This window comes from Alligator mississippiensis, chromosome 10 (genome assembly GCF_030867095.1).
Source record: "Alligator mississippiensis isolate rAllMis1 chromosome 10, rAllMis1, whole genome shotgun sequence".
Taxonomy (NCBI): Eukaryota; Metazoa; Chordata; order Crocodylia; family Alligatoridae; genus Alligator; species Alligator mississippiensis.
The window spans coordinates 16,004,488-16,028,534 of record NC_081833.1 but is presented as its reverse complement, the minus strand read 5'-3'; the positions used below and the strand labels follow the sequence as shown (position 1 = coordinate 16,028,534).

At 42.2% G+C, this 24,047-nt stretch overlaps 1 protein-coding gene across 4 annotated transcripts in view; it reads right to left on the bottom strand.

Moving 5' to 3' along the window:
* Window positions 1-1,364: 1,364 nt before the first annotated feature.
* CLTCL1 (clathrin heavy chain like 1) overlaps window positions 1,365-24,047 on the bottom strand; it is a 43,756-nt gene continuing 21,073 nt past the window's right edge. Inside the window, exons 11-33 of one of the 4 annotated variants that reach the window (XM_019499151.2) lie at window positions 22,428-22,565; window positions 21,964-22,128; window positions 21,306-21,486; window positions 20,626-20,789; window positions 19,234-19,359; window positions 18,493-18,635; window positions 17,367-17,601; window positions 16,006-16,128; window positions 15,434-15,579; window positions 14,522-14,705; window positions 14,009-14,201; window positions 13,383-13,540; window positions 13,089-13,253; window positions 12,449-12,556; window positions 11,852-12,019; window positions 11,623-11,772; window positions 11,342-11,473; window positions 10,824-10,934; window positions 10,130-10,300; window positions 7,801-8,022; window positions 6,441-6,461; window positions 3,921-3,996; window positions 1,365-2,780 (exon numbers count right to left, since the gene is read on the bottom strand). In XM_019499151.2, the coding sequence (XP_019354696.1) occupies window positions 2,665-2,780; window positions 3,921-3,996; window positions 6,441-6,461; window positions 7,801-8,022; window positions 10,130-10,300; window positions 10,824-10,934; window positions 11,342-11,473; window positions 11,623-11,772; window positions 11,852-12,019; window positions 12,449-12,556; window positions 13,089-13,253; window positions 13,383-13,540; window positions 14,009-14,201; window positions 14,522-14,705; window positions 15,434-15,579; window positions 16,006-16,128; window positions 17,367-17,601; window positions 18,493-18,635; window positions 19,234-19,359; window positions 20,626-20,789; window positions 21,306-21,486; window positions 21,964-22,128; window positions 22,428-22,565 (3,396 nt within the window). In that variant the 3' untranslated portion in view covers window positions 1,365-2,664. The remainder of the gene's footprint in view (window positions 2,781-3,920; window positions 3,997-6,440; window positions 6,462-7,800; window positions 8,023-10,129; window positions 10,301-10,823; window positions 10,935-11,341; window positions 11,474-11,622; window positions 11,773-11,851; window positions 12,020-12,448; window positions 12,557-13,088; window positions 13,254-13,382; window positions 13,541-14,008; window positions 14,202-14,521; window positions 14,706-15,433; window positions 15,580-16,005; window positions 16,129-17,366; window positions 17,602-18,492; window positions 18,636-19,233; window positions 19,360-20,625; window positions 20,790-21,305; window positions 21,487-21,963; window positions 22,129-22,427; window positions 22,566-24,047) is intronic. The other 3 variants (XM_006260109.4, XM_059713487.1, XM_059713488.1) reach the window with 3 other exon arrangements.

The following is a 24,047-nucleotide window of genomic DNA, read 5'->3' as shown; positions in this document are numbered from 1 at the left end:
TTCTAGCTTACTTTAACTGTTCTTGTAAAAACACACTCTACCAAGCAGCTGTACACAAGATCAATTCAAGGAGTTTCCAGACCCAAACCCCCACCTGCCTAGAGGCCAGAAGAGCCAGCTTCCACAAGACTTGCCAAGGAGCTAAGTGGTTCTTACATGCCACAAGAATGCCTAGTCACCCACCTCACTGCAAGATTTTGTATAAGCCTGTAAGTTCAAGTGTTGCTCCAACTGAGAGGACCCGCTACAATTTTAAAATGTTAAAGAACCAAGTTGTTGGTGTTGTGCCTGCACCAGGGATCCAATTGCAAGTATACCCCCCCATTTCAATATTTGGTCTTCACCCTTAGCTCCAATCCACAAGGATCTTAGGATGCCTCTTAAGTTTAATTAGTGGTGACAGATCAATTGGAAACTAATGCATCTGCTAGATGGAAAGTTTCTGTACCAAGACTAAGAAGGGGAACAACTTATTTCTTCTTGTGATGTTTTGTGCCCTTCCTGGTTAGTAAGGTACTTGGAAGCATCTAGCCATAGCCTTTTTCCAGGTGTTACTCCAAGTGCAAGCACATGCAAAAGACAGTAAGCAATTAAGGAAAAAGATTACCAGCCATCCTAAATTACACTTGTGTCAAGTATTTAACCAAGACTCAAAAGCCAAGTTCATTTCAGCCCTCACAGCTGCTGCTGGTGGCCTCCTGTTCAGGCAAAATCCTCTTGCTCCAGACATGCTGTGCCACTAGGTAACAAATAAGATGTGCTCCATTTTGATCTATAGCACCTATGAAGTATACAAGCAATGGGTGTAGCAACTAATAGCACATGTATGCCTGCCAAATTTCTGTAACTTTCAAGGCTGGTCAGGATTTGGGTTTCCTTTAAAAAGGAAACATGTAAGATGTACTTCTATTAGATGTTTCCAAGTAAAAGTAGGGGAGGAAACATTAGGATTTGAGAACAGTAACAGCAAAATATGCTATAAAAACTCCCACTTTACCACACAGAGTAGTGAATGTAAACTAGTGTGGTAGGAGCAGAAAAAGAAAAGTAATTCTTCTAGCACTGAAAAAGGGGGAGGTTTAGGCCACATTCACATGCTGCTTTTGCTTAAGTTTCTCACTTCTCCAGGACACTGACTTCACAAACAAACAAACAAACTGTCCAGTTTGCATCTTAGTCCATACATGACACCTTGTTTCTGAAGCTGCTCTCAGAGCACTCAATAGGATATTCCACCTCTAACAAGACATCTAGGGGTGAACAATGAGTCAAACACTAAAAAGTTGCCTTAGAACTTTGCTCCTCACCAAGAAAAAAAAGAAAGCAAGCAAGCAAAAAAAAATCAAGACTAAGACCACTCAGTGGACATTGCAGTTTTACATTTATAATTGAACTTTTATAATATTCATGATTAGCACAAGATTCATAACCATAAATTATACATTGTTATCTAATTTCAGTACATAAAACGTTAATGATACATGTATTTGGAGAGTGGCACAAATTAATAATACATCCCTGTTGGCATTCTCAAAAGAAAGTGTGCGCGCATGTGGGGTGGACATGCCAGTTATATTACTGCAGCATAGCAAAACCAAGAGTCACTGAGTGCTGTCAGTTCAGATAGCACCCCATGCAGAGTCAGAAGTTAGAATCCATGTGACAAGGTGTGGCAGGAAGACAACCCCAGAACCAGAATTAAAAAAGGTGCAAGACCAGGATTATGTCCCTCCCCACTACTTCAAAAATATTATTTTTAGCAATAATGTCCCTCCCCCCATCCCACCACTGTGCTCTTTGAATCCTCATTACCTTTGCATATAACTCTAGTACTTTGGCAGCCCATGCACACACGCGCACACTCCTACTATTTTCCCAACTTGCCATACATATAGCTGAGGTTTCCTTTTGTACCATTTAACGTCAATGAGTAACATGCTCTCCTCTTATTAGACAAACAGCTTCTGGGAAGTGTTTACTCTGGTACAAACAGATTTATTCTGTTTAGTTAAAGTCTCAAGACCTACTCCAAAAGAACAAACCTATCTTGCACCCAACAATTTAGCAGAAAGAACTTTTCCCAGTATTTGTCTACATTTCCAGGCCATCTTAAATATTAGAAAACTCATTTTCCTTTTTTGCACACAGCATGGCAAACAGAATGGGGCAGTCAGGTTTAGACAAACTTCTAGCAGTCTGCCAGCAAGAAGATGCCAAGTTGAATTCAAACATCCCGGCTACTCAATAAAGTAGCTTTGAATTAAAGCTTTAACAACTTGGTGCCAGGCAACTGCCCAGTGCAGGCCACTGCCAGCAATGGGCTTCACAACAAGGAAAATATGCTCCTACTTCTCCCTGGCCACAAGCAGTTATTGCTATGCATTGAGTTTTAGTGAAATAGTGCCTTGACTTCAGACAAGTCTTGCAGTGTAGTTAACTAAAGCTGCCTTTCAGGAGGTTGAAATGTAACCGGACAATAGCAATAAATAACAGCAACAGGCATCCTCTGGAAGTCTTGTCACTGAGCAGGGCAGCAAAAAAAAAAAAAAAGAAGAAGTGTTTGGCCAGAGGGTCATCTGTGCCTTTAGGACCATCATACACTTCCTGGAGAAGTCAGAGGGATGGGAAGGGGGAGAACCCAGCGAAGGTCCATCAGAGAGCTAGTTACATATTGAAGCCGTAAACAGGTGGCTGAGTGAATCCTGGTGCTGTGTATCCATAAGGGAAGTTTGCCTGGGGAGGTACTGCATTTGGCCCTGCTGTTAGCATCAGCTGCTGGCCTGATGAGGGAAGAAAAAAAAAAGTATTAGTTTGAAGAAAAAACAAACAACCCCCCCAAAACAAAAACAGCCTTACACAAAAGCTTTGCAAGTCCCTGCAATACTGTTCTTTAAAGATAGAAGTGTGGCGATTCCCTCCCCTCCCAAAAAAAAAAAAGAAAGAAAGAAGCTATTTGGAAGAGTTAGCAAGACCCAAAAATCATACATGGAAGGTAAGATTGGGTCTCTGCCATTCAGTCTGCTCTGCACCATGAAAAGGCAAATACATGCTTGAAAAGAGCCTCTGGGCCAGACTGACAGATCTAGAAGATTGCACCAATTAAGTAAGCTATGATTTGGGGACCAAAGGGGATCCAAGTGCCCAAAGTCAATCATTTGTTTTATGACCACAATTTTACCCAGAATGAGCAATAAACGCTTCAAATCATGCAGTCAAGTCAAAGCTGTTCAAAACTATTAGTTACATTTAAGCAGCATATGCACATTTACCACAAGACTCATTTGCTTTTAGGAGCACAAGTAGCACACATGCTTCATGCAGACATGGAACTTGGGTTTCTAGAACAAAGAACTAATCAAGTCTCTGCCCCTTAAAGCTGCTCTAGTACAGTAGAGCAGAATCTACCTTTCCACAACTCGGCCAAGTGTGCTGCTTTTTTTTTTTTAAGTGGTGGTGCACAAGTCATTCTGCAACGTGCTTCCTAGTGTCCATAGGAGTAGCAGACTTCTCTAATATCCCATCCTGATCTCATAAGAGATTGTAGAACAATTTGCTTTACTTGGAAACCTAGAAGCTGTAGCTGCATTCACCTCAAGGCTTCTGTTCCCACACTAGAAGTCTTCCAGTTTGGGGAGCAGCAGCAGCAAAGAAGGAGTGTAAGCTCCAGTGGGGAGAACATAGCTGGTATTTCAAGTTTAAAAAGTGTCACATGAAGCTTTCTAGCATTTATGCACTACCTGCTAAATTCATCCAGTATAAGAAACTTCAAGTGTTCCCATGAGGGGGTGAACACTGCTTTGATTTGACTGGATGTAGATAAACCCTACTACAAAAAGGCACCAAGAAAGCTGGGTCTCCCATGATGTAGGCCAAACTGAAAATAACTTGCCATCAATAAAGAAAGTAAGTCTTTCACCTACCAAATACTATTGGAGTGGGTTCAGCTACTTGCTCCTCTTCTTTCCTTAGGCTTTCAGAAGCATCAAGTTTATCCACCTATGTCAAAGTGAACAGGAGAGGTGTATGAAGACCTTGCCTAGACATCTCATGTGCCACCTCTTCATGAGAGATCAGATGCTTCAGATATGGCATGTGCTTTCCAAGGCTTATTTTGAAGTTAACATCCTAGTGGTTTATGGACTAATACATCCAAAAAAGGGAAGGTTTTAAAGTTCTAAATTGCTCTGATGTATGAGCAAAATCTAATATTGGCCTTGAGGGTTAGCACTTGTCTAATGTTGGCTAGAGTAGGATTCCAACTTACTGAATAGCATTTTGGAGTCTATTCTTACATGGAGAACTACATCTGCCAGATCTCAAGTTTGTGAACACATCTGCTTTCAGAATACATTTACTTCTGAAAAAAAGATGGCCTGCTAATAGACCGTGTACTGGGGGGGAGGAATAGAAGAAAGCTGGCTTAAGCCACGAATAGTTTGGAGCAATTGAGCCTGGAGTCTACAGAGAAGCATGAGTCCCATGGCCTTTAGGCCACCTCAGACTGATAGAATGAGGTCTCCAATATAGGACTTGAAACTGGAATATAAAAAGTTCTTTCAGAAGGCTGTGTCCTAGACTCAGGACAGTATTGTCCATGGGCAAGTGAAAGAAAGAGGGGAGCAGATACGAAAGGACTCAGTCAGAAGCTAACACTGGAGCCTTCAAGGTATATTTTGTAAGTTGACACCTGGCCTGGAAGAGTATTTTAAATGCATCTTCTTAGCCTGGTGTGCATCAAAAGCACTAGAAATGACCAAGTCCATTACTGAATGTAGTCTGCCATCCCCATACTCCTTTTTCCAGAAATCCAGATTTCAACAGCAAGCTCATAAGAAACAAGGGCTTAGTCTGAAGAGAATCTAGTTATCTTGTGGGGGCTGTCAAGCGTTACAGTTAATTCTTGCTGACGAGACAGAAGATGTTTTAGTGTTCCTTGGAATTATTTACTAGTCTGGTTGGCAAAGGATCAAGTAAAAACTATTTTTGGTACCACAGCTAGCAGCAGACCTTGCGTCTTCCCCCCCCCACCCCCTTACATCTCTTTAAGCATGAACTAACTGCCATTCCTAATGGATGATCCAGAAAACATCCACAGCAGGTATCTGTACATGATAAAAAAAAAAAAAAAAAGACTTGAGGAATCCAACCTATTCTATCTGGCACTACCATTTGATGCTCAAGTAAGGAAGCTTGCCCACCAACTGAAATGCAGCTATTCCCCCAGGATCAGCACTTTATTTATATGCAGTCCACAGCATCTTTACAGCCATCCACAAGTGGGGTATAATGCTCTAGTCGAGATTAAAACCAGTCAGTCAATCTGTTAGATTTTGCTGCCAGCAGTCATTTACTCATCCTGTTCTTCCTACCATAGGAAGAAGCTTCTCCCCACTGATTCTTAGTAGTCCAAGTATCTCAATTAGAGATACATATAGAAATACTTGAACTGGAAGCCAGTACTAAATGGGGCAGCTTTTTTTTTTTTTTTTTTTAAAAAAAGAGGTAGAGTTCCTGTATTTTGTGTTTTTCCTATGCTGAATTATAGAAGCAATTAGATGTTTCCTGCTAAATAAAGAACTAGTCCATACTTCCCAGTGACAAGATAATACAACAACATGAGGGTATAAAAACAGCATAAATCAGTTAGAGAAAAGCCCATTCTATTCCACATTCTCCATAGTTAATTTCACAGACTAAAATTAGTTCCACTGTAACCAGTCTCACCATGCATGTTCTTCTGGGAAGTTATCCAGTATTTAGTGGGTAGTGGTCACTTGCAAATCCAACCAGCAGTTTCAGAGTGCTTTTAAAAACATTATTCCATTTGGACTATCTAATGTACTTGGGTTTAAGTAAAGAGGCTTTAGTCTCACATTTGATACCAATAGTTTGTAAAAAACCCACACACACCAACTGTATGTTATGTTATTTCAGTTTTAAGCAGGTCAGTATTTCTGCTGTAAGTGTCCCAACACAGAGGTCAGCCACTTTTTAGAGTACCAGGCTGTATGTGGAGTAGTTGGATACTAGTTTGACAAGCGAGTTCAGTAGATATTTCCCTACTCCTACCTCACCCATTTTAAGGTTTATGAGAAATATCCTCTGCTAGAAAAAAAAAGTTTGAAACATTTGCAGTCTGTACTGAATGTTGCACGACCTTCTTGAAAGTATTAGCCAAAAAGTTTTTATAAGCAAAAAGAACACTCACTTCTCCTCTGGGGTAGGGAGGCAAGAAAAGCAAAGTCTGGTTGGATTTTCAAGCTGTTTGTGAGAAACTGCTTTTCTAAATGCATTAGAAGTAAACAGGAAATGGAGTTAGACAAAAAAAGCTAGATTATACTGCTCTTCTGGCAGAAACTACAGCTAGGTTCCTGTAACAGAATCCTAGATTATGTCAAGGGACACAAATGAACACAGAGTTTAAAATCAGAGACTGTCACCTTATTAAACAGCCCATCAACCTGTAAGAAAATTCAGAGGGAATTACTTAACTTGATAGTGCCAACAAAAATCAGAGAAATCAGAGTTTCTAGGTTATTTAACTATTAAGAAAAAAAAAAAGCTGTTACTTGTGTTTAAATCATGATAGTGCATAGGCACTGGACAACTTGCTTGTTTGTAGATAGATACTTGCTGTGAGATAAGTACACTTGTTCAGCTGATTCAAGATGCATCACATACTGGCTAGATACTTGTGCAATTCTAACCTGCGAGAGCGCCAGCGAGAGCGCCTGCTTTCATACAAGGACTTGCTGTTTGGTTGAGACTTGTACTACCTGTTTTAGTTAGCCAGAAGCATGAATTATACTTGGTTCCAACTGTCCACCATTGAGATAAACAGCCCCTACTGCTACAGGGCTACTTGAAATCAGGTTACTTTCTCCCCCCCCCCCCCCCCCCCTCTCTCTCTAGGAAGGATTCAACAGCTGGGAGGTTTGCAAAGGAGCTACAGAGGATGCAGTAACTTTTGGAAAGAGTTATGTAGACTCATCCAACTAAGGGCCTTCAAGGCAACATTAAAGGTCTAAAACTGCATTAACAAGTAGGGCACTGGTAGTTAAGTATTCAGTTGGATGACCAGCATGTCCTTTTCTTGTATTTAATTGGTGCCAAGTCATCATTTAGCATTCACACTGGTAGTGTTTACAGTAGTTTGGCCTGAGATTCTGGAGCTATGTATTTTAGTTAGTTACTTAGAATAAGAGCAGCACACCCTCATAGGTTGTGGATGTAGAGCCATTCATTCACAGTAGAGATAGCACTGCTTTTAGGAAAAAACTAGCCCACCACTCCAAGCTCATTACCCTTCTGGCAACCCAAGATCCAAGCAGCTGTTGGTGTTTTAGTCTTGAGATTAAGAAGTCAAGAGCCATGATGTTGAGTCTAAAACAGAAAAGAAGAGCCAAAGATACCCCCCCTCCCTGTTATAGAGGGCACCTGCATTGCCCAACTGAAGCATCTGAAGTTCAAACTACAGCCAGCCTACATGTTTGAACAAAGCAACAAGTACATCACTTTCTTTTCCTGCTGGGAGTTTGGAGTCACAAGTCAACTCTGGTGACTAGTCATAGCTCATATTTAGGTCTTTTAAAATTGACAGTTAGACTGTCTAATTAAAAACTGTAAGCCAAGTTACAAGTGCATCTGATTTCACTCTTGCTGTTCAGATCAAGCAAGAGAGAACCTCCCCCTCATAACTAGTGTTTGAGAAGAATTCAGTATAAATGTAATGTCCATGGCTTATCCAGCAACACAGATTAGGGTAAAGAACTGAGCTTTCCAAGAAAATCAAATACTCACTTTGGTAAGGTATTCCCTCATCACCTGGATGAAATAAGGCATTGCAAAGTCCATGATGTTATGCCTCCAGGCCAACTCAAGGACTACATCTGGATGCAGCAAGTCATAGCATGTGAAGAGACAAGCTGCAAAACATTCTTGCTTGCCTTCTTCCAGGAACCACTGGAGCAGTTTCTCTGCCAGCTCTGCATCTTTAGACTCTGCAGCATACTGCATAGCATCCTACAAGAGACACAGTGTTTAATGAGTCTTACCAAGTTGTTTCCAACCCATGTTCCAAGCAAGCCAGTTTTTTTTTGGTTCCCCCCCCTCCAGAAAGCTGACCACCACAAATACAAAGGGGTGCTTTAGACAAATCAAGGCAGGCTAATAGCAAAGGGAACTTTAAAAGCCCCAACTTGTAGGTCTTGCTACTGGCATGTATCAGGTGGCTAGAGCTCTTGCACAGAAAGCCTTAAAGCAGCTAGTACAACTTACTGAACAGCTGGTTTCAGCTGTGCCTACCCACACAGAATCCATTGGTGTCAAGTTGTTTTTTAACCTAGAATTATACATAATCCTTATGTAATGTGGGATTAGCACCTCAGTATGCACATTCAAAGTCACATTTGGTTTGTTCAAGTGGCCTTCCTGTTAACAATTGCTATCTAGGATGTGTCAATCTGTCAAGAGATAAAATACTTCATTAAGGTGATATTTCCCCTCTATCGGGAGCTGGTCAGACCGCAGTTGGAGTACTGCGTGCAATTCTGGGCGCCGCAATTCAAGAGGGATGCGGATAACCTGGAGAGGGTCCAGAGAAGGGCCACTCGTATGGTTAAGGGCCTGCAGACCAAGCCCTACGAGGAGAGACTAGAGAAACTGGACCTTTTCAGCCTCCGCAAGAGAAGGTTGAGAGGCGACCTTGTGGCTGCCTATAAGTTCATCACGGGGGCACAGAAGGGAATTGGTGAGGTTTTATTCACCAAGGCGCCCCCGGGGGTTACAAGAAATAATGGCCACAAGCTAGCGGAGAGCAGATTTAGACTGGACATTAGGAAGAACTTCTTCACAGTTCGAGTGGCCAAGGTCTGGAACGGGCTCCCAAGGGAGGTGGTGCTCTCCCCTACCCTGGGGGTCTTCAAGAGGAGGTTAGATAGGCATCTAGCTGGGGTCATCTAGACCCAGCACTCTTTCCTGCCTATGCAGGGGGTCGGACTCGATGATCTGTTGAGGTCCCTTCCGACCCTAATATCTATGAAGTAGATCTAACACACTTACCTTCCCTGGATTATTCCAAGACCAACCTCAGAATTGCTGTTCTTGTGCAGCAGTGTTTTAAAGCCAGTTTGAGTGGCAACTGCAGAAATATTATATCCTCTACACAGACAGGATTGTGTTAAGTATTGTTTAAATATAGGAACCATGGCTTCTTATCCATTACCTGGATCAGAATGTGTTCTTTTGTTTCAATGGGTTCTCTGCTTGCATATCCCAGCTCTTCCCCTTCCAACCTTTTGTATTCAAAAAAAACAAACAACTCACTCTACTCTTAGGCTACACTATGTTCATCCTTTTGCAGCACCTGAAGTGAGCCTGGGGTTTACAGAAGTTTGTGCCATCTTCAGTTTGACCACAAGGTACATAGTTATCTGGCCTTCAGGGGAATAATAGCCAGCAACCCATCATTAGACAGGTGTCAAAGTCTCAATCTTGACTTGCTTCCTCAGAAAAAAGGTCTGTCAATTTGACATTTTGCATTCCCTGGTACTGCTCAAATGGAAAAAATAGTAGGGTGTTTGTTTTTTTTAAACTTATTGACCTTCTTAATAGCCATATTCCACCTAGACCTCAAAATGCTTAGCTAGGTCACAAGGATTCATGGCAAGACAGTGCTGACTCATTTAGAAGGAAGCAGTTGACAATCTCAGTCTAGTTCCCAGACCATACCACTCCACTCTTCTAGTATGTACTTAAGCCATCAACTTCCTTGTATATGCACTGTTACTACTATCCCTCTAGATACAGGACAAGTACATACCTGGGCCATTCTGGCTGAATTTTAACCTCAAGTCTTAAGTTAAAGGGGAAAAGTACTTCAAACTACAGGCAGGGCTCCAACCTCATGAGACAGTGGCAAAGTCACAGCTCTATAAAAATATATAGAGTCTTAGAGCAAGAATGTCACCCATATTCCAAAACACTTATTTGTGAAAAAAAATGTCAAGGCATTGCTTAATACTAGGTGTTCAAAAAGCCCAGATTTAAAGCGCCAAAGCTTGCACCAGTTTCAAGACTGACAATATTCCAATTTACATGGCTACAACTTTGCTCCTCTAAAGGAACAAACCTTGTAGAGACGATCCTTCTTGCAGAGTTCCACACTTTGTTTCCAGCGATTGTTTCCCTTGTACAAGTAAGCTGCAATACGCCTGAATTCGATCAGTTCATGCTTCTCCAGACGCTGAGCTAGTGTGATGTTATCAAAGTTGTCATAAGCATCAATAGAAGCTCTCAAACCCTGTTTCAGAAAAAGAAATATTAGTTGCAAAACATCAAGCAAGCCTCTGAATGCTTCTAGAAAAAGCAGAGCCCCCCCAGAAGAGTACACAAGCCTGAATTGCTTCATGGCTAAGGCAATGTCAACTAAGTTACAGAAGCTATAGCAATATTCTTCCTAGCACCTCTTGCTCAGTTTTTCAAAACTGGCTTTGGAGCAAAAGCTCAAGTCAGTTCTACAAGGCTTACACAATTATGCAGGTAGCTTTAACAAAGTGTCTCTATTTAGGACCTCCTTCCTCCCCCCCTTTGATCCCTTTCAAAACTGGAAAGCTGTTCCATTTCTGGAAGTGAGCTTTAAGTGTTGGAAAGCAACAAAAATTGGCTATGCAGGGCACAAAACATGGAGCTCACAGCAGCCTGCAGGGATGTTATGGGAAATAAGCAAAAATAGGGAGGTAGGAGAACTAGTGCAGCTCCCGCTTTGTAGACAGAGGCACTAATCATCCTGTAATTCCCACAGAACCCTATGTGGAAAGGCTCACCTGGTAGTCCTCCTCTTCTGTCAGAAGGTTGTTTAGAGCCTCATTGACTCCTTTGTTGTTGTGGTTCTGGACTGAGCGCAAGTAAGGCTTCACTAGAGGCAGCTGATTTACCTGGAATAAAGCAAAAAGAAGGCATGCATCAAATGCTAGGGTCAGTTACTGAGCAGTGTGCGCATCTGATCAGCTCCCCAAAGGCAGCAGCAGCAGCCACTGCTGTCAAAACTATAGGGCAATAGCCAGCAGCTTGAAAACAGTTCAGAGAAACTGGTGGCAGGAAAGAAAAAAAAAAATCTTACCAGAAAAAGTGTTTCAAAGCTTTGAAACAATTCTAACCTTTCCATTACTACACCATCTGGGAGATGCAACTAGCTCTACTTCATGCTATTCAAGTACTATCTAGACTCCTAGCCTTGTATGCAGCCCAGACCTAGCTTCTCAGGCCAGTGCCTGGAAAAAGCCACACTGGGAAGGTCCCAAAAAAAAAGCTTAGTTTCCAATATCCACAGCCATTAGCTCACCTTTGCAAAGAAGCTAACTGTCCTGGTGTGGTCCAGCCGTGGAGATAACACCAGCAGAAGATCATTGATCAGCAGAGGTTTGTAGTCCAAATAGAACTGCAGGGCTTTGTAATATAGCTCCACATTGGCTACCTAGATAGGCAGGAACAGGGAGGAGTTCAAAGATCGTTCCTTTTCCTTTGGAAGTTCTATACATCATTACATGACCCTTCATGGATTTGAAGCTTGTGATCAACTGAGCACCTACTTTAGCAGGATCCCACAAGCTAGCTGCTATTTACCTTGGCAATTATATCTTTGAACTGTCCTTCTTTCCAAGCATTAGTGGGATGGTTCATCATGGTGATTATTGCATTGTCATACTCTTCATACTTGTCATATAGGAAGACTAGTTCTGCCCAGAGGTGAGCCTGTTCAGCAGCTCTGAGCACCTGGGACAGGACAGAAGATGTTAAGGAGGGGACATGTCAAGCAGTCACTCACTAGGCACTTGATTATGCAGAGATCTACCTTTGGAATGTTAACTCTAGACCAGAAGAGCTCTAGATGTTCCCTCATCTTCTGAGGCTTGAATTTGGAGTACAAGATGGCCAATTCTGTGAACATTCCCATGTGAGCACGCTCAAGGCCCAAAGCAGCTTCCAAGAGAGCAATTAGCTCTTCAAAATAGCCACGATCCTGCAATGAAAGGGGATGTTACTTGCAGACATATAGAAAAAAGGGCAAGATTTAACCCCCATAGCATAGCTGAAGTTACGCTACCATAGAAGAGCATCTGGATTTTAGCAAAGTAGGGCTCAGGGCCACTCCTTCTCTATTTCACTGAAGGCTGATTAAAAAAAAGTTACATGACAACTCACAAGGGAAGGGGGGTGTGCACATGTACATGCCTGGGGGGGGGGGGGGGGGAGTTTCCCCATCTGTCATCTGCTCCAAGTACCATTTTCCTGCTCTTTCCACAACTTTGGGGTTACATTTAAAATGTTTACACAAGTTCCATTAAGTTGACAGAACAGAAGCTTGTTACTTGGAGATCTAGCAAAAACTAGTCCTCAGTTCTGACCACTTCTGGTTTATGGCTAGTTTTCTTACAATCAAGAAACTCACCTGATAGTAGCTAATCAGCTCTTCAAGTTCATCAGCATGGATTACTATATGCAAGCCACATATCTGTGCCAACCGGAATTCTTTTCCATCCACACAGGCAAAGCACACCTACAATGAAGAGTTTGGACACTAGTCAGAATTTGGACATCCAGTTAGTGATCAGCCTTTCGATTAAGTGGAAAAAAAAAACTGAAAGGCTAGAGTTTCTACACTAAACGATGAAAGATGACATCTCCTTGATCTGTTTTTTTTTCCAGCATCTTGGATTGCCACCCTCAAGCAGAAGTCAAAGTAAGAACTTGATTTTTGCCTAGTTAAGAAGTCTGTAGTGTGCAATTCTTTAAAACAGCAATAAGCAGTTTCAGGGCTGGCCACTTCTTGCAGGTAATTCTGTGAAGTCTATTCAAGTTGTTAGTGTTATGCAATTACAAACAACTACAAGCAAGGTTTGCCAACAGGCAAGCACTTTTTTTTTTTTTTTTTTAAATAGAGAACAGCCTAGACTTTCAGGAGTATTATTCCAAATGGCACTCATAGGAGTATCTAGCTCTAGACTGGAAAGAGCACATCACTGGATACTCAGAAGCACCAGTGTTGGCTAAGACAGGTTTGAGTTCGAGATGAAAGCATGACAGCTTACCTCCTTCCATGTCCTGGTACTGTTGGCTTTGCGGCCACTGTCTACTGCTGCCTGGTACTCTCCAAGGTGCACCAAGGTAGATGCCAAACGACCAAAGTTAGATACATTGTTGTAGAGCAGCTTGGCTGCTTCATACATTCTTTCATCGTAGCAGCGATCACCAACCTAAAAAGACAAGTAAACCCAAGGTATTTGCATTAGATAATGGAGAAGGAGAGAAAAAAAAAAATAAAGTTCCAACAACCTTGAGATGTTGATGGCCTGTAGACTTAAGAGTATTTGAGCAGAACATACCTGTTGTATATGGGCGTTGTTAGGACCACTAATGAACTCCTCCAGCTCTGACAGGCGGTTGGTTTTTGCCAAGGCAAAAATGAGTTCAGTTTCCACGTAGGACTCTCGGGCCTTTTTCCTGGCCATTTGCAAGAATTTAACCAGATCCTCCCAGTTGTCTTAAAAAGATAAGAGAAGTTAAGCCTCCTATCCCAAATTCATTTCCATGCAATTCCCCCCCCCCCAAATCCATTCTCTAGAGGACAAACCATGTAGAGCAAGCTGTTCTACCAGAGTGGATATGCAGAATCACTAAGCAGCCTTATTAGGATATTTATAAGCCCCCCTCTTAATTAGCGTTCTTTAAAAGGGAAAGAACAATGCAGTAAGAATAAGCTGCAGTCTGCAGCTCCAAAGAACTCAAGTCAAAGAAAGCAATTCAGTAGATTGTGCTAAATACTAGTGTCTCCTGGATAGCAATGACCAAAACCAGTGAAAATCCTCTAGTGGGTGGGCTCAAGTGAGAATACTATTAGTCCTTTTTAAAAGTGCTTCCCCTTCCAAGAATTCGAACTGCTTAGATATGAGCTGCATTCTCATGTGTGGCAGGCCCACTTAACTACAGATTTCAAGAGTCCTTGGCTTACTATTTCTATTAGCTGCCTGAACCACTTCCATGTAAGCAGAGGGATCATCAGCCTTTATGTAAGAGTCAATGGCTTCCTTCACCAAGTCCTTCTGAAGCTGTGCTCTGGCTAGTTGACTCCAGACAGCTGGCTCATTACACCTCTCAGCAAATTCATAAGCACGGTCAAGGTTGCCTATATGCTCTATCAGTACCTAAGGTAGGAGGGAAAAAGAGGGAGTGCTCCTTAAGAAGTCATTCTGAAGAGAAGGGTTACACCGAGACTCTAGTGCAAGCAAACAAGAAAAAAAAGTTCCTTTTCCCCATGCCCTACATGTTGTTTTGGGAGACAGCTTCTCCACCAAGAAGAAATGAAGCAATTAAGCCATATATTAACTATTAATATTCTGGATTAAACAAACACCACCCCCAACCTTTGGGTTCTTTGAGGGGAAACTGTTTGGTATACTTTAGTTATTCACCCTTCTGCCCTATTTCACCCATGGTAAATAAGTCACCAGTAACAGCATCTCACTTGTATTGCAGATGTGTTAACATCAAATTTCCGAAAGATGGCAAAGGCTTCTTCATATAGCTCATTGCTGATAGCTATGTTTGCAATGTCTGGGGCATCATAGTTATCCAACCGATTGATGTATTCCATCACACGAGTGCGATCAGCCTTAATGGCAGTCAGGATCAGTAGATTCTGCAGGTTCCTTTAAGAGCCACAGGCAAAGCATTTAGAATACTAGGTAGCATTATCTGACCCATTAATCAGGCAAAACTCCAAAAGCAGACTCCTGCCTTTCTACACCCCGAAAGGCACTTGGCAACATAGGTTTTGCCAAGTGCCTACTACAAGCAAGTAATCAAATAAATTAAAAGCTAAGCCAACTTTAATATTAGTACAGCAAAAGCTGTGTTTTCTGGCTAATAGAGTGCTAGTTAACTATTAGCCAGCATCCTAGGGATGCAACAAAAGCGAAACCCAGAAGTGGCACTTCTAGGTCTGCTGCCACCACAAGCAGAGTTTTTGCCACTTCAGCCCACAGCACAGGGCAAAGCAGCCTGCATGTAGGGTTCCCCTCCCTCTCCCCTGGCACACTGATGCCAGGGAGTGCACTAGACAGTGCACATTTGATTAACCAGAATATTTGATTAACTGGCATCCCCCATTCCTGGGAGGTGCCAGATAAAGATGTACAGCAAAAGCTCTGTTATTTTCAAGTTGCTTCACTTTTACTCAGTCAAGAAACATTACTTTGATGGTCATTTTTGCTGGACATCTTGATGCTACTGAAGTTGCCAAGCCACTTTTATGCATCTAGGAGTCAGGTTGTTCTTCTGCTAGCACTACATGAACAGAGCTGAACCACTAAGTAGTTCTTTCCTTACCAAGTTTCTCAAACGAACAGGAAAGAGGTGGTATGTGGATGCCCCCTACCTATGCTCACTGAACACAGAGTTGTCCAATACTATCTTTTCCAGCAGTTCAATTAATTCGTTGGGAAGATCTGCAGTCATGAAGGCTTTCACCGTAACAGAAACCTCTTCTGGATCCTGCGTCTCTGACAAAGCTGTCTGAACAACCTGGTTTGGAAGAATAGAGTTGAAAGGCTTAGTCTAGTCCAATTCCAACTCATTAAGTTACCAGCCCAAGCAGTAAAACAGAATAAGCATCCTCCCAAATTAGGAAGTTCTAAAGCACTGCTATTTCTGTATTGCTTGACAGTCAGGAGAACCATTTCCTTTGCTTCTAGAAAGGAGACTAGTCTAGCCTCTCAGTACTCTAAGGTAGGCTCAATGCACCAGAGGTTGGAGTGCAAACAGCAGAAGCTTAAGGAAGAGTGCATATTTTAATCTGTAGCTCTAACAGCAATGGCTAACCATAGAGGACTCCTTTAGATGAGTGCAAACACTACCTGCTTAACATGGGTCAGTTGTAAATGCAAGAGGGTTTCTGAAGTCCAGTACTCAAGACTGGACTTATGTTGCCAGCTAGTTGTTCTACCATACCTGATCAATGAGCTGTCGCCTGAATGGATTGTTTTCTTCAAGAACGTTTGCCCAAAGTTCTGGATCCTTCCTACGTACAAGGTAGCGGGCCTCGCTCTTGAACAAGGAGTTCTCATTACAAACCTAGACCACAAGAGACATTAAACACTGAAAGTTGTGCCTGTTCAGTGGAAAGAGTAAATTAAACTTTTCATTCAACTCTAGTCATCAACTCAAATTTTTTGTAAAAAGTTATGGCCAAGAGTTTTGTTCTAGCTGGAACTCAAGCAATAGATTCCAAGCTGGGGTTTGTATCTACCTGCTCTGTAAAGCTTGCTAGGACTAGAACTTCTGCAGAGCTTCTGGGACTTTCTTGATTCTATTTACGGTTAGTGTCAGACATCCAGTTTATGGTAGACAGCAGTACATACCACTGAGATGTCTCTACCTATAGAAGTTTCATGTGGACTTAGTTTCCAAGTGTAGGAACTCGCCTATTTTTGCTCTACTTCACTGCTACAGAATGATTTTTTAAAGATCACGGTAGGATAGAAAAATTTGTAACACTCCAAAATGATCCCATGAATTAACAGCAGTACACACTGTTCTATGACTGCATAAGTAATTAGAACTCATCAACTTAATATTGAGCTAAGCCTAGCTACACAGTTAGAGGCCACTTGACACTTCTGCCAACAATATCGATTCACATTAAATGCATATGAAGGGGAGGTTTGAGATCAATTTTCCTTTCATTATTTGATATGAGTACCAAGATAAAAGCTTTAGCAAGTATTGTCAGACTAAAACCCAGGTTATTCTAGTACCAGCAGTCCATCACCCTTCCCTCTGCTCTATGTGCACACAGTACTTAAAGGTCTGTGCTCTGGGAAAGTGGTTAAGATCTCCCATGCTCAGACTAGTCAGTTTGGAGACAGAAAGTTAAGCTATTGGAAGAGATGGGAGCCCTCTTTACATAGAGCACCTCTGTTCACTTGAAATATTTACAACCCACACCCAGAGGAAGCCTGGAATAGTCAGGCCCAGCTACTATCAGCTCCCATCTGATCCAAAAACTTTCTAAAAGCCAAAAAGGGAGTAGTCAGCCAGCTTTTCAGAGGAGGAGTTTTGCATTGTGCCTGTGCTGCATAACCGTTTCATCATTATTGCAGGTACAGCGATTTACACTAGTAGTCACTGCATAGTGAACAACAGATAGCTCTCATGGCACCAAAGCAAGCAACGTGCCAGTATCAGTATGGAGTAGGGATCTAGTCCAATCTGGTTGTCTGAAAAAAAAACTTAAAGACACTCACTTTCGTATTTAAAAGCAAAAACAAAAAAAAAAAACACACCAAAAACTGCAGAAGAATTTGGCTAACCTTAATAAGTTCAAGATCACACTGGCCCCTCTCATAAGCGACACAGGCCAAGTGCGGGTCCCTTTTTTCACAGTATTTGCCTACAACACGGCTGTCATAGTAAGGATTCTCACGGAGGAACCGCTCTGGGTTGTTATTACTGTCAATGTAGATTTTGGCCAGAGCATTGTGGGTGGCAGGTTCTTCACAGCCTTCGTGAATTCTAGATTCAAGCCACGGCAGCAGCAATTTGAGCCTTTGGAGAAATAGAAGGGAAAAAGATAGAAGCATGCTGCATATACTTTCTACAACCCAAGCATGACAACTTGAGTCTGTCAACAGTAGGTTTACTCCTGGACTCTGTTCAGTGGAGAACCATCCATCTTGTGTCTTCAAGATATTCTTATAGGAGTATCTCTACCCAATCTATGAAGTAACTGTCTAAAGTGGCCCTTAAGATTTACTAGAAGGTGCATGCATGTTTCACAGCTTTTCCAAGAAGGAAAACTAGAAGAGCAAAAGGAAGAGGCAAAAGCTTCACAGGTCCAAAGAGAGAAGTATGCATGAGTAAGATGTATTTAAGCAGTAATGAGGAAGATCTTGGTCACCAATTAGCACTGAATTAGGGAGAATGTTTTTGGTTTTGTTTGTTTTTTTTTTTAGTAAAAAACAAAAAAGATAGGAGGTAGTGTTCAGATCCTGTTAGTGGTCAACAGGAATGAGTTCTGTGAACTAAGGTATTTGTTAGTGACATGAGACTACAGCTAACCAACTAAGGGCAGTACTCGGGAATTGGCTTGGTTCCATTTTTTCAAAATTTGTAATCCACTGTTCGTGACTGAAGGATCTCCCACACTTCAGTTAAATACCCGCAAGCGTACCCCTCGTCCCAGTTTCAGGAAACTATACAGGAAGAGCCCTAAAAACAGCTTGGAATCTTGGGGAAAAATTAAGCTTCCCTGTCCATTTAAACAATGGAAAAAAGTTCTTTTCTACATCCAAGTACCCCCTTCCCTGATCCAGTGAAGCAGGCCAAGGGGGCACAGCAGTTATTCTTTTTGTTTTTGAGCAACTCTGAAGTAATGCTTGTAAACAACTGTAAAAGCCATTTATCAGTATCAAGTACCTTTATGTTCTCCAGACTTACCTATTTCTTTTTTCCACTTCAGCCACCAACTCATCTGTTGAAAACTGGCCTCTAACCACCATAATCAAGTTCTTAATAACATCCTCAGAACAATCCACATCAAGCAGCCCTCCAACAACTGCTGGTATACGGCTTGGATTCACCTAGAAGCCATTACTAAGATTAGTTCAAGACTTAGTAGCTATACAACCAGGAGATAAAGAATTTAGATTTGACTGCAAGTCAGTCTGCTACTGGAAGTTGTGGAACCACACACCAGCATGGCTCAGAGAATGTCTGTGCCAGAAATAGATTAGTAGCATGTGCTCTCATCTACAAGTACTGTACTCTTAGGTTTAAAAAGGACATTCAGGAAGTAGTAAGTTTGGTCTAAAAGATTTGCCATTTCATTCTTATCCTATTCTTTTAAAGGGGTGGGAACAGATGACTTAAGCAGGGTGTAGGGCCTGGGACAAGTCATCTACTGCTGGCTTCCTTGCATCAGGCTTCTGCAGTAGGGGAGGGAAGGGATGCCAAACAGCCAGATGCAAGGCTGGCAGCAGCGCAGAGTCACTGTGCTGCTCCACCCAGCTCCACGGGCCCCCCCAAAGCATGGGGTGACTGCCCCAGACCCTAATTTGCCCACCCTATGGACAGCCTTGGGTAGAAATTATTTTATATCTGTGGCATTCCCGATATAGGATTAGCTTCAGGAGCCAGACCTCCATAAAGTTGTTTGGGTTTTTTTGTTTTTTTTTTTACCTTCTGAACATAGATCTCTATGTACTTCTGTAGGTTGTTGCGGTATAAGTAGAGAACCAGATCGTGAACAAAGTCAAATCGGTCACACACAATGATCAGAGGAAGCTGGTCTGTAAGCTTGGCCTCCTGTATTTCACCAACAGAAGGACAAGAGGTTGGAGAAACAAAACAAAAAGGCTCATTATGTAAATTGTACAGACAAGGTGGTTATCATAAAGCCCTCAATTTTAATAGCTAGCCCAGTGATGGTCACTGAATAGCAGCCCTTAAGTGAAAACAGAAGTGCAATCTGGTATCTATTTTGGAGATCTTCCCACAAGCCCAGCCCCAATTCCTAGACAGCCAGGTGAGTTGCATTTTGACTTGGACTCTAAACCAACCAGTAATTCTTTGATTTGAGGTATGAAAGAAGGACAGTCAAGCATCTAAGATATTAATCTCTTTTTAATCTAAAGAGTTCATTGAGTTAGGCATCTGGGCTAAGCTAGGTGAACTTCGTAACAAGCCTGCTTTTGCCAGGAGTTGCTCGCAGGAGTAGTCTCCTTCAAAAACAAGCTATTACACATCTCTCCAACAGCCTTGCTAAGCCTACTGCAGAACGCATCCAAGGATTTGGGTGCCACAATGGTTTGTGTTTTGTCCCCATAGAAGGGGCCAATAGCCATTTTGGTAGAAATCGGCATCTAACCGATTCAAGATTTGATCAGTTCAGGAAACGCTTGCATGCAGTCCCAGCAATATGCAAGAGTCTTATCTTAAATGTAGCCCAATTATTCCTAGATGCAACTAAGAAGGATCTCTGTACTTGACTTAGTAATTGAGGTGGGGGTAGAAATACTTCAGAGAATTTTATAAGTTTGTTTATTTATTTTTTTTCTTTACACACACAAAACTGTTCTGGCATCTGTCACCACTGAGAACAAGGAACAATGGTCTCGAGGGGCAGCAAGGGCCGTTTGTTAAAATGAAAAAATGCTTCCCAGCTAGGAAGGTAGTAAAAACATTGGAACACATTACCCAGAGGCAGATTGCAGAATCTCTATCCCTGGAAGTTTAAAAGACCCAGCTGGACAGAGCCTTGGCTGGGATGATCTAGTTGGATGGCCATGCTTTGAGCAAGGGGTTGGACTAAATGACCTCCGGAGGCCCCTTCCAACCCTCCCTTGCTATGACTGCATTCAGTACAATTAAATTCCACCTGTTCCTAGCAATACTACCAAGGTATTTAGAGCCTCACTGCCAACTAGAATGCATGAGGCAATTCAGCACTCCCTGAAGGAACAGTTGGCAACTAAAGATCAGCTGTGCCATCACCAAAGCTAGTTCAGATATCAGACACTATACTTTTAGTATTAGTACTATTTTTATTGAATAATTCTAGACAGATGTTACCTTCAGAAAGTTTTTCACTCGTTCAGGGTTATAGCAATTACTTTCACGACAGATCCTTTCCACTTCCTTGATCTGGCCAGTCTTGCAAGCTGCTTGGATATATTTGAAGTGGACATCAGGATCCTGGCTGAAGTTCACAATTGACCCCAGGAAGTAGAATAGTCCTATTGGGGGGGAGGGGGGGGGGGAAAAAAAAAAATAGGTAACTTTCAAATTTATGAACACTTCAGTGAATGATCACAACTTTGCAGAGCAGTTTTCAAAATAATCCTAAAAAAAAAAAAACCCACCCTTGGAAATGCACCATCAGTAGGGCAAGCTTCTAAATCCAGTTAGGCAGGGTATTTTTAAAAAAGTTTTTGGAGAGCAAAAAGTTGTCACTGTGGTTACTGTATATATTTCCATGAAAGGCTGCCCAGAGGCTAGGCTATCTGTATAGCTGCTAGCCTCCAGGACACCTACATATCTAGTAGAAGCTATACAGCAACTAAATGATATGCTCAAGGGAGTAGTACCTAGGAGGTTACCCAAAGCCTGGAACAAGTCTACCAGCAGCTTTCTAGAAGAGGTTTTTTGGGGTTTTTTTGCTCAAACACACATACACACCCGCCCACCCCCCCCAAAAAAAAAAAAAAAACAAACAAAAAAACCACACACACACAAACCACCAAGCATCATACCTTCATAACTTTTGAAAGATTCGAAGAGCTCCACAAGAGACTGGGTGCCAAGCTGCTCATGGTATTTAGAAGCCACTTGCACGCACAGCTGCAAATTTTGCCTGATGTTGGCAGACAGCATTGCACGCAGACACTCTACAGAGTCCTCAACTGACAGGGAGCCAAAGAAGTTCACAAGCCACTGAGAAAGACATGGAAGTTCCTTACCAGAAAGCAGAGACCAAAAAAGTTCTTCCACCTGCTTACTGCAACACTTCTGCAATTTATATACAATCTTTTTCTTTTAACTTCAAAGAGGTATCTGCTGTATTGTTTAACCCCAAAACTGGGTTTTAATTGGTGCATATATATATATTTCAGGACAGTCAAAAGCTAAAATTTTCAGCACTAAAAAGGCTATAGGCAACAGAGTTGAAGGAACTGTGTTCTCCTCCATCCTTCTCAAGTGTAGGTCATAGACAGGTGGCCCAGTTTCTACTGGACAAGAACCCCCCCACCCAAAAGACCCATGACAGAAGAGGTTATTTGAATTAATCTAAGGAGTCCCACCCCATATTCTTGTAAATGAAGGATTATTTCTGTTTTAGAAGGGAAGCCCCCAGTTGCTTTGAGACAAGCTAGTAACTTTAACCTAGGTAGATTCAGGTACTATTCTTACCTCAGGGTTCAAAAGGTGTGTGTGAACAACAGCACGTTTGATATCATAGAGGTCAGTGTAGTGTTCCAGGGCTCTCTGCAGCAAGCCTGCTTTTTCACATAACTGGGCAATGTGAGCACGATCATAGTGTGTAAACATTTGGTTCCCAAGAATGGCATCTGCAACCTAAGACCAAAAAAACTTGTTGAGAAACACCTGAAAATGGCTAGTAGAGCACCATGTTCTGGAACACAGGGAAGAACCATGGTTAGACATTTGAGGCTTGCTACTTCACCATATTCCTGCAGGAAGCTTTGTATTCTTGGTCAACTTTTACCTCAAGCCTAAAAAGTATCCCTGAACACTAGCCTGCCATACCCTGAGGCTAGTGTTCTGTAGCTTTGGGGGATCATTCAGGAGTTCAAGCTTGCTTTAAAATAGGCTAAAAAAGCAACAATGGACAAAAGCTTAACTTCAGGCCTTACCTGGGGTGCATGAATTAGGTTCATTTCCAGTAGACGGGTCTGGAGATGCCCTTCAGCAGGGCGGTTGTTTTTCAGTGCATCCAGCAGAAAGGAAGTGCACTGCTGTATCAGACTGTTCTCCATGAATACATCTACAATCTACAAAGCCAGAAGAGATGAAGGTAGTCAGTCACCTAATTTTGGAGTACAAGGTTCCTACATGCAAATGGTGGTTGCCTGCCTGGTCTGATACTAGATGGATTGGGGGATGGGGAGGGGCAGTTGCCAGCCAACAGTCAGTGGCAAATTGGAAAGGGAGCACTTAAGAGCAGCTGAATGGTCTTCAAGTCAGCAGGACTGGATCGACTACACCCAAGAGCACCAAGGGCATTGGCTGGAGTCATTGTGGGACTGTTGGCAAAAGCCATTTGAAGACTCGTGGTACTTAGAAAAGGCCCTGAAAGGTGGCTAATGTGGTGCCACTCTTTAAGAAGGGGAGGAAGGAGAATCTGGGAAACTATAGGCTGGTCAGTTTGACCTCAATACCAGGTAAAAGTTTAGAGAAAAAAAAAGGTTTAAGAAAACCCATCTGTGAAGTTGGCAGAAGGCATGATGCCAAGGGACAGCCAACACTTTTGTGGGAGGGTCATGTCTGACCAACCTCATCTCCTCCTGTGAGAGGACAAAACACTTTAGATGTGGGAGAGACAGTTGATGTCAAACTTCGATTTAAAAAAAAAAAAAGCAAACAAAAACAATGCAACAAAAATTTAAAAAAAAAAAGTCTTCAATATGGTCTTCCATAATGTTTTTTTTCCTTTTTTTAAAATACAAGACTAGGGGATTGTGGGCTGGCAGAGTCTATGGTCAGGTGGGTTGGGAACTGGCTAAGGGGTCAACCCAGAGAATGTCTGTATTGTCTTGATGGGAGGTGGCCAGTGGTGTCCCATAGGATTTAGTTCTTGGCCTCATGTTGTTCAACATCTTTATCAATGGATTTAGCCAAGGAAAGCATGATGGCCAGGTTTGTGAATGATACCAAGTTATGGGGAAAAGCAGTCATGCTAGGGGATAGCATGTGGATCTGAGTGGACCTGGACAAGCTGGAAAAGTAGACAGAGCAGAACTGGATGCAGTTCAATAAGGATAAGTGCAGTGCTTTATCTGGGGAGAAGTAGCCAGTGACATGAATATAGATTAGGGGGAAAGATGCCCTGCCCAGTGGTTGAAAGGGACCTCAGGTTTATGGTTGATCACAGGATGATCCCAAGCTGCCAGTGCACTACTACTCAGAGCCAACTACATACTAGGATGCATTAGCCAATGTGTTGAGAGCAGGGTTAAGCAATTTCTCTCTACTTAGCATTGGCAAAACCCCTAGCTGGAGTACTGCGTCTAGTTCTGGGCACCATACATTGAAACACAAAACCCACACACCAAGAACTGTTCACTAGGGCACTCTGGGGGAGGACAAGGAGCAATGGCCATAAACTGCTAGAGGATGGCTTCAGGTTGGATGCAAGGAAGTTTTTTTTTTTTGTTTGTTTGGTTTTGGTTTTTGGGGGGGGGGGGGGTTGTTTTGTTTTTCTGTTGGTTTTTTTTTTTTTTTTTTTTTTTAAATAGTAAGGGTGACCAGAATCT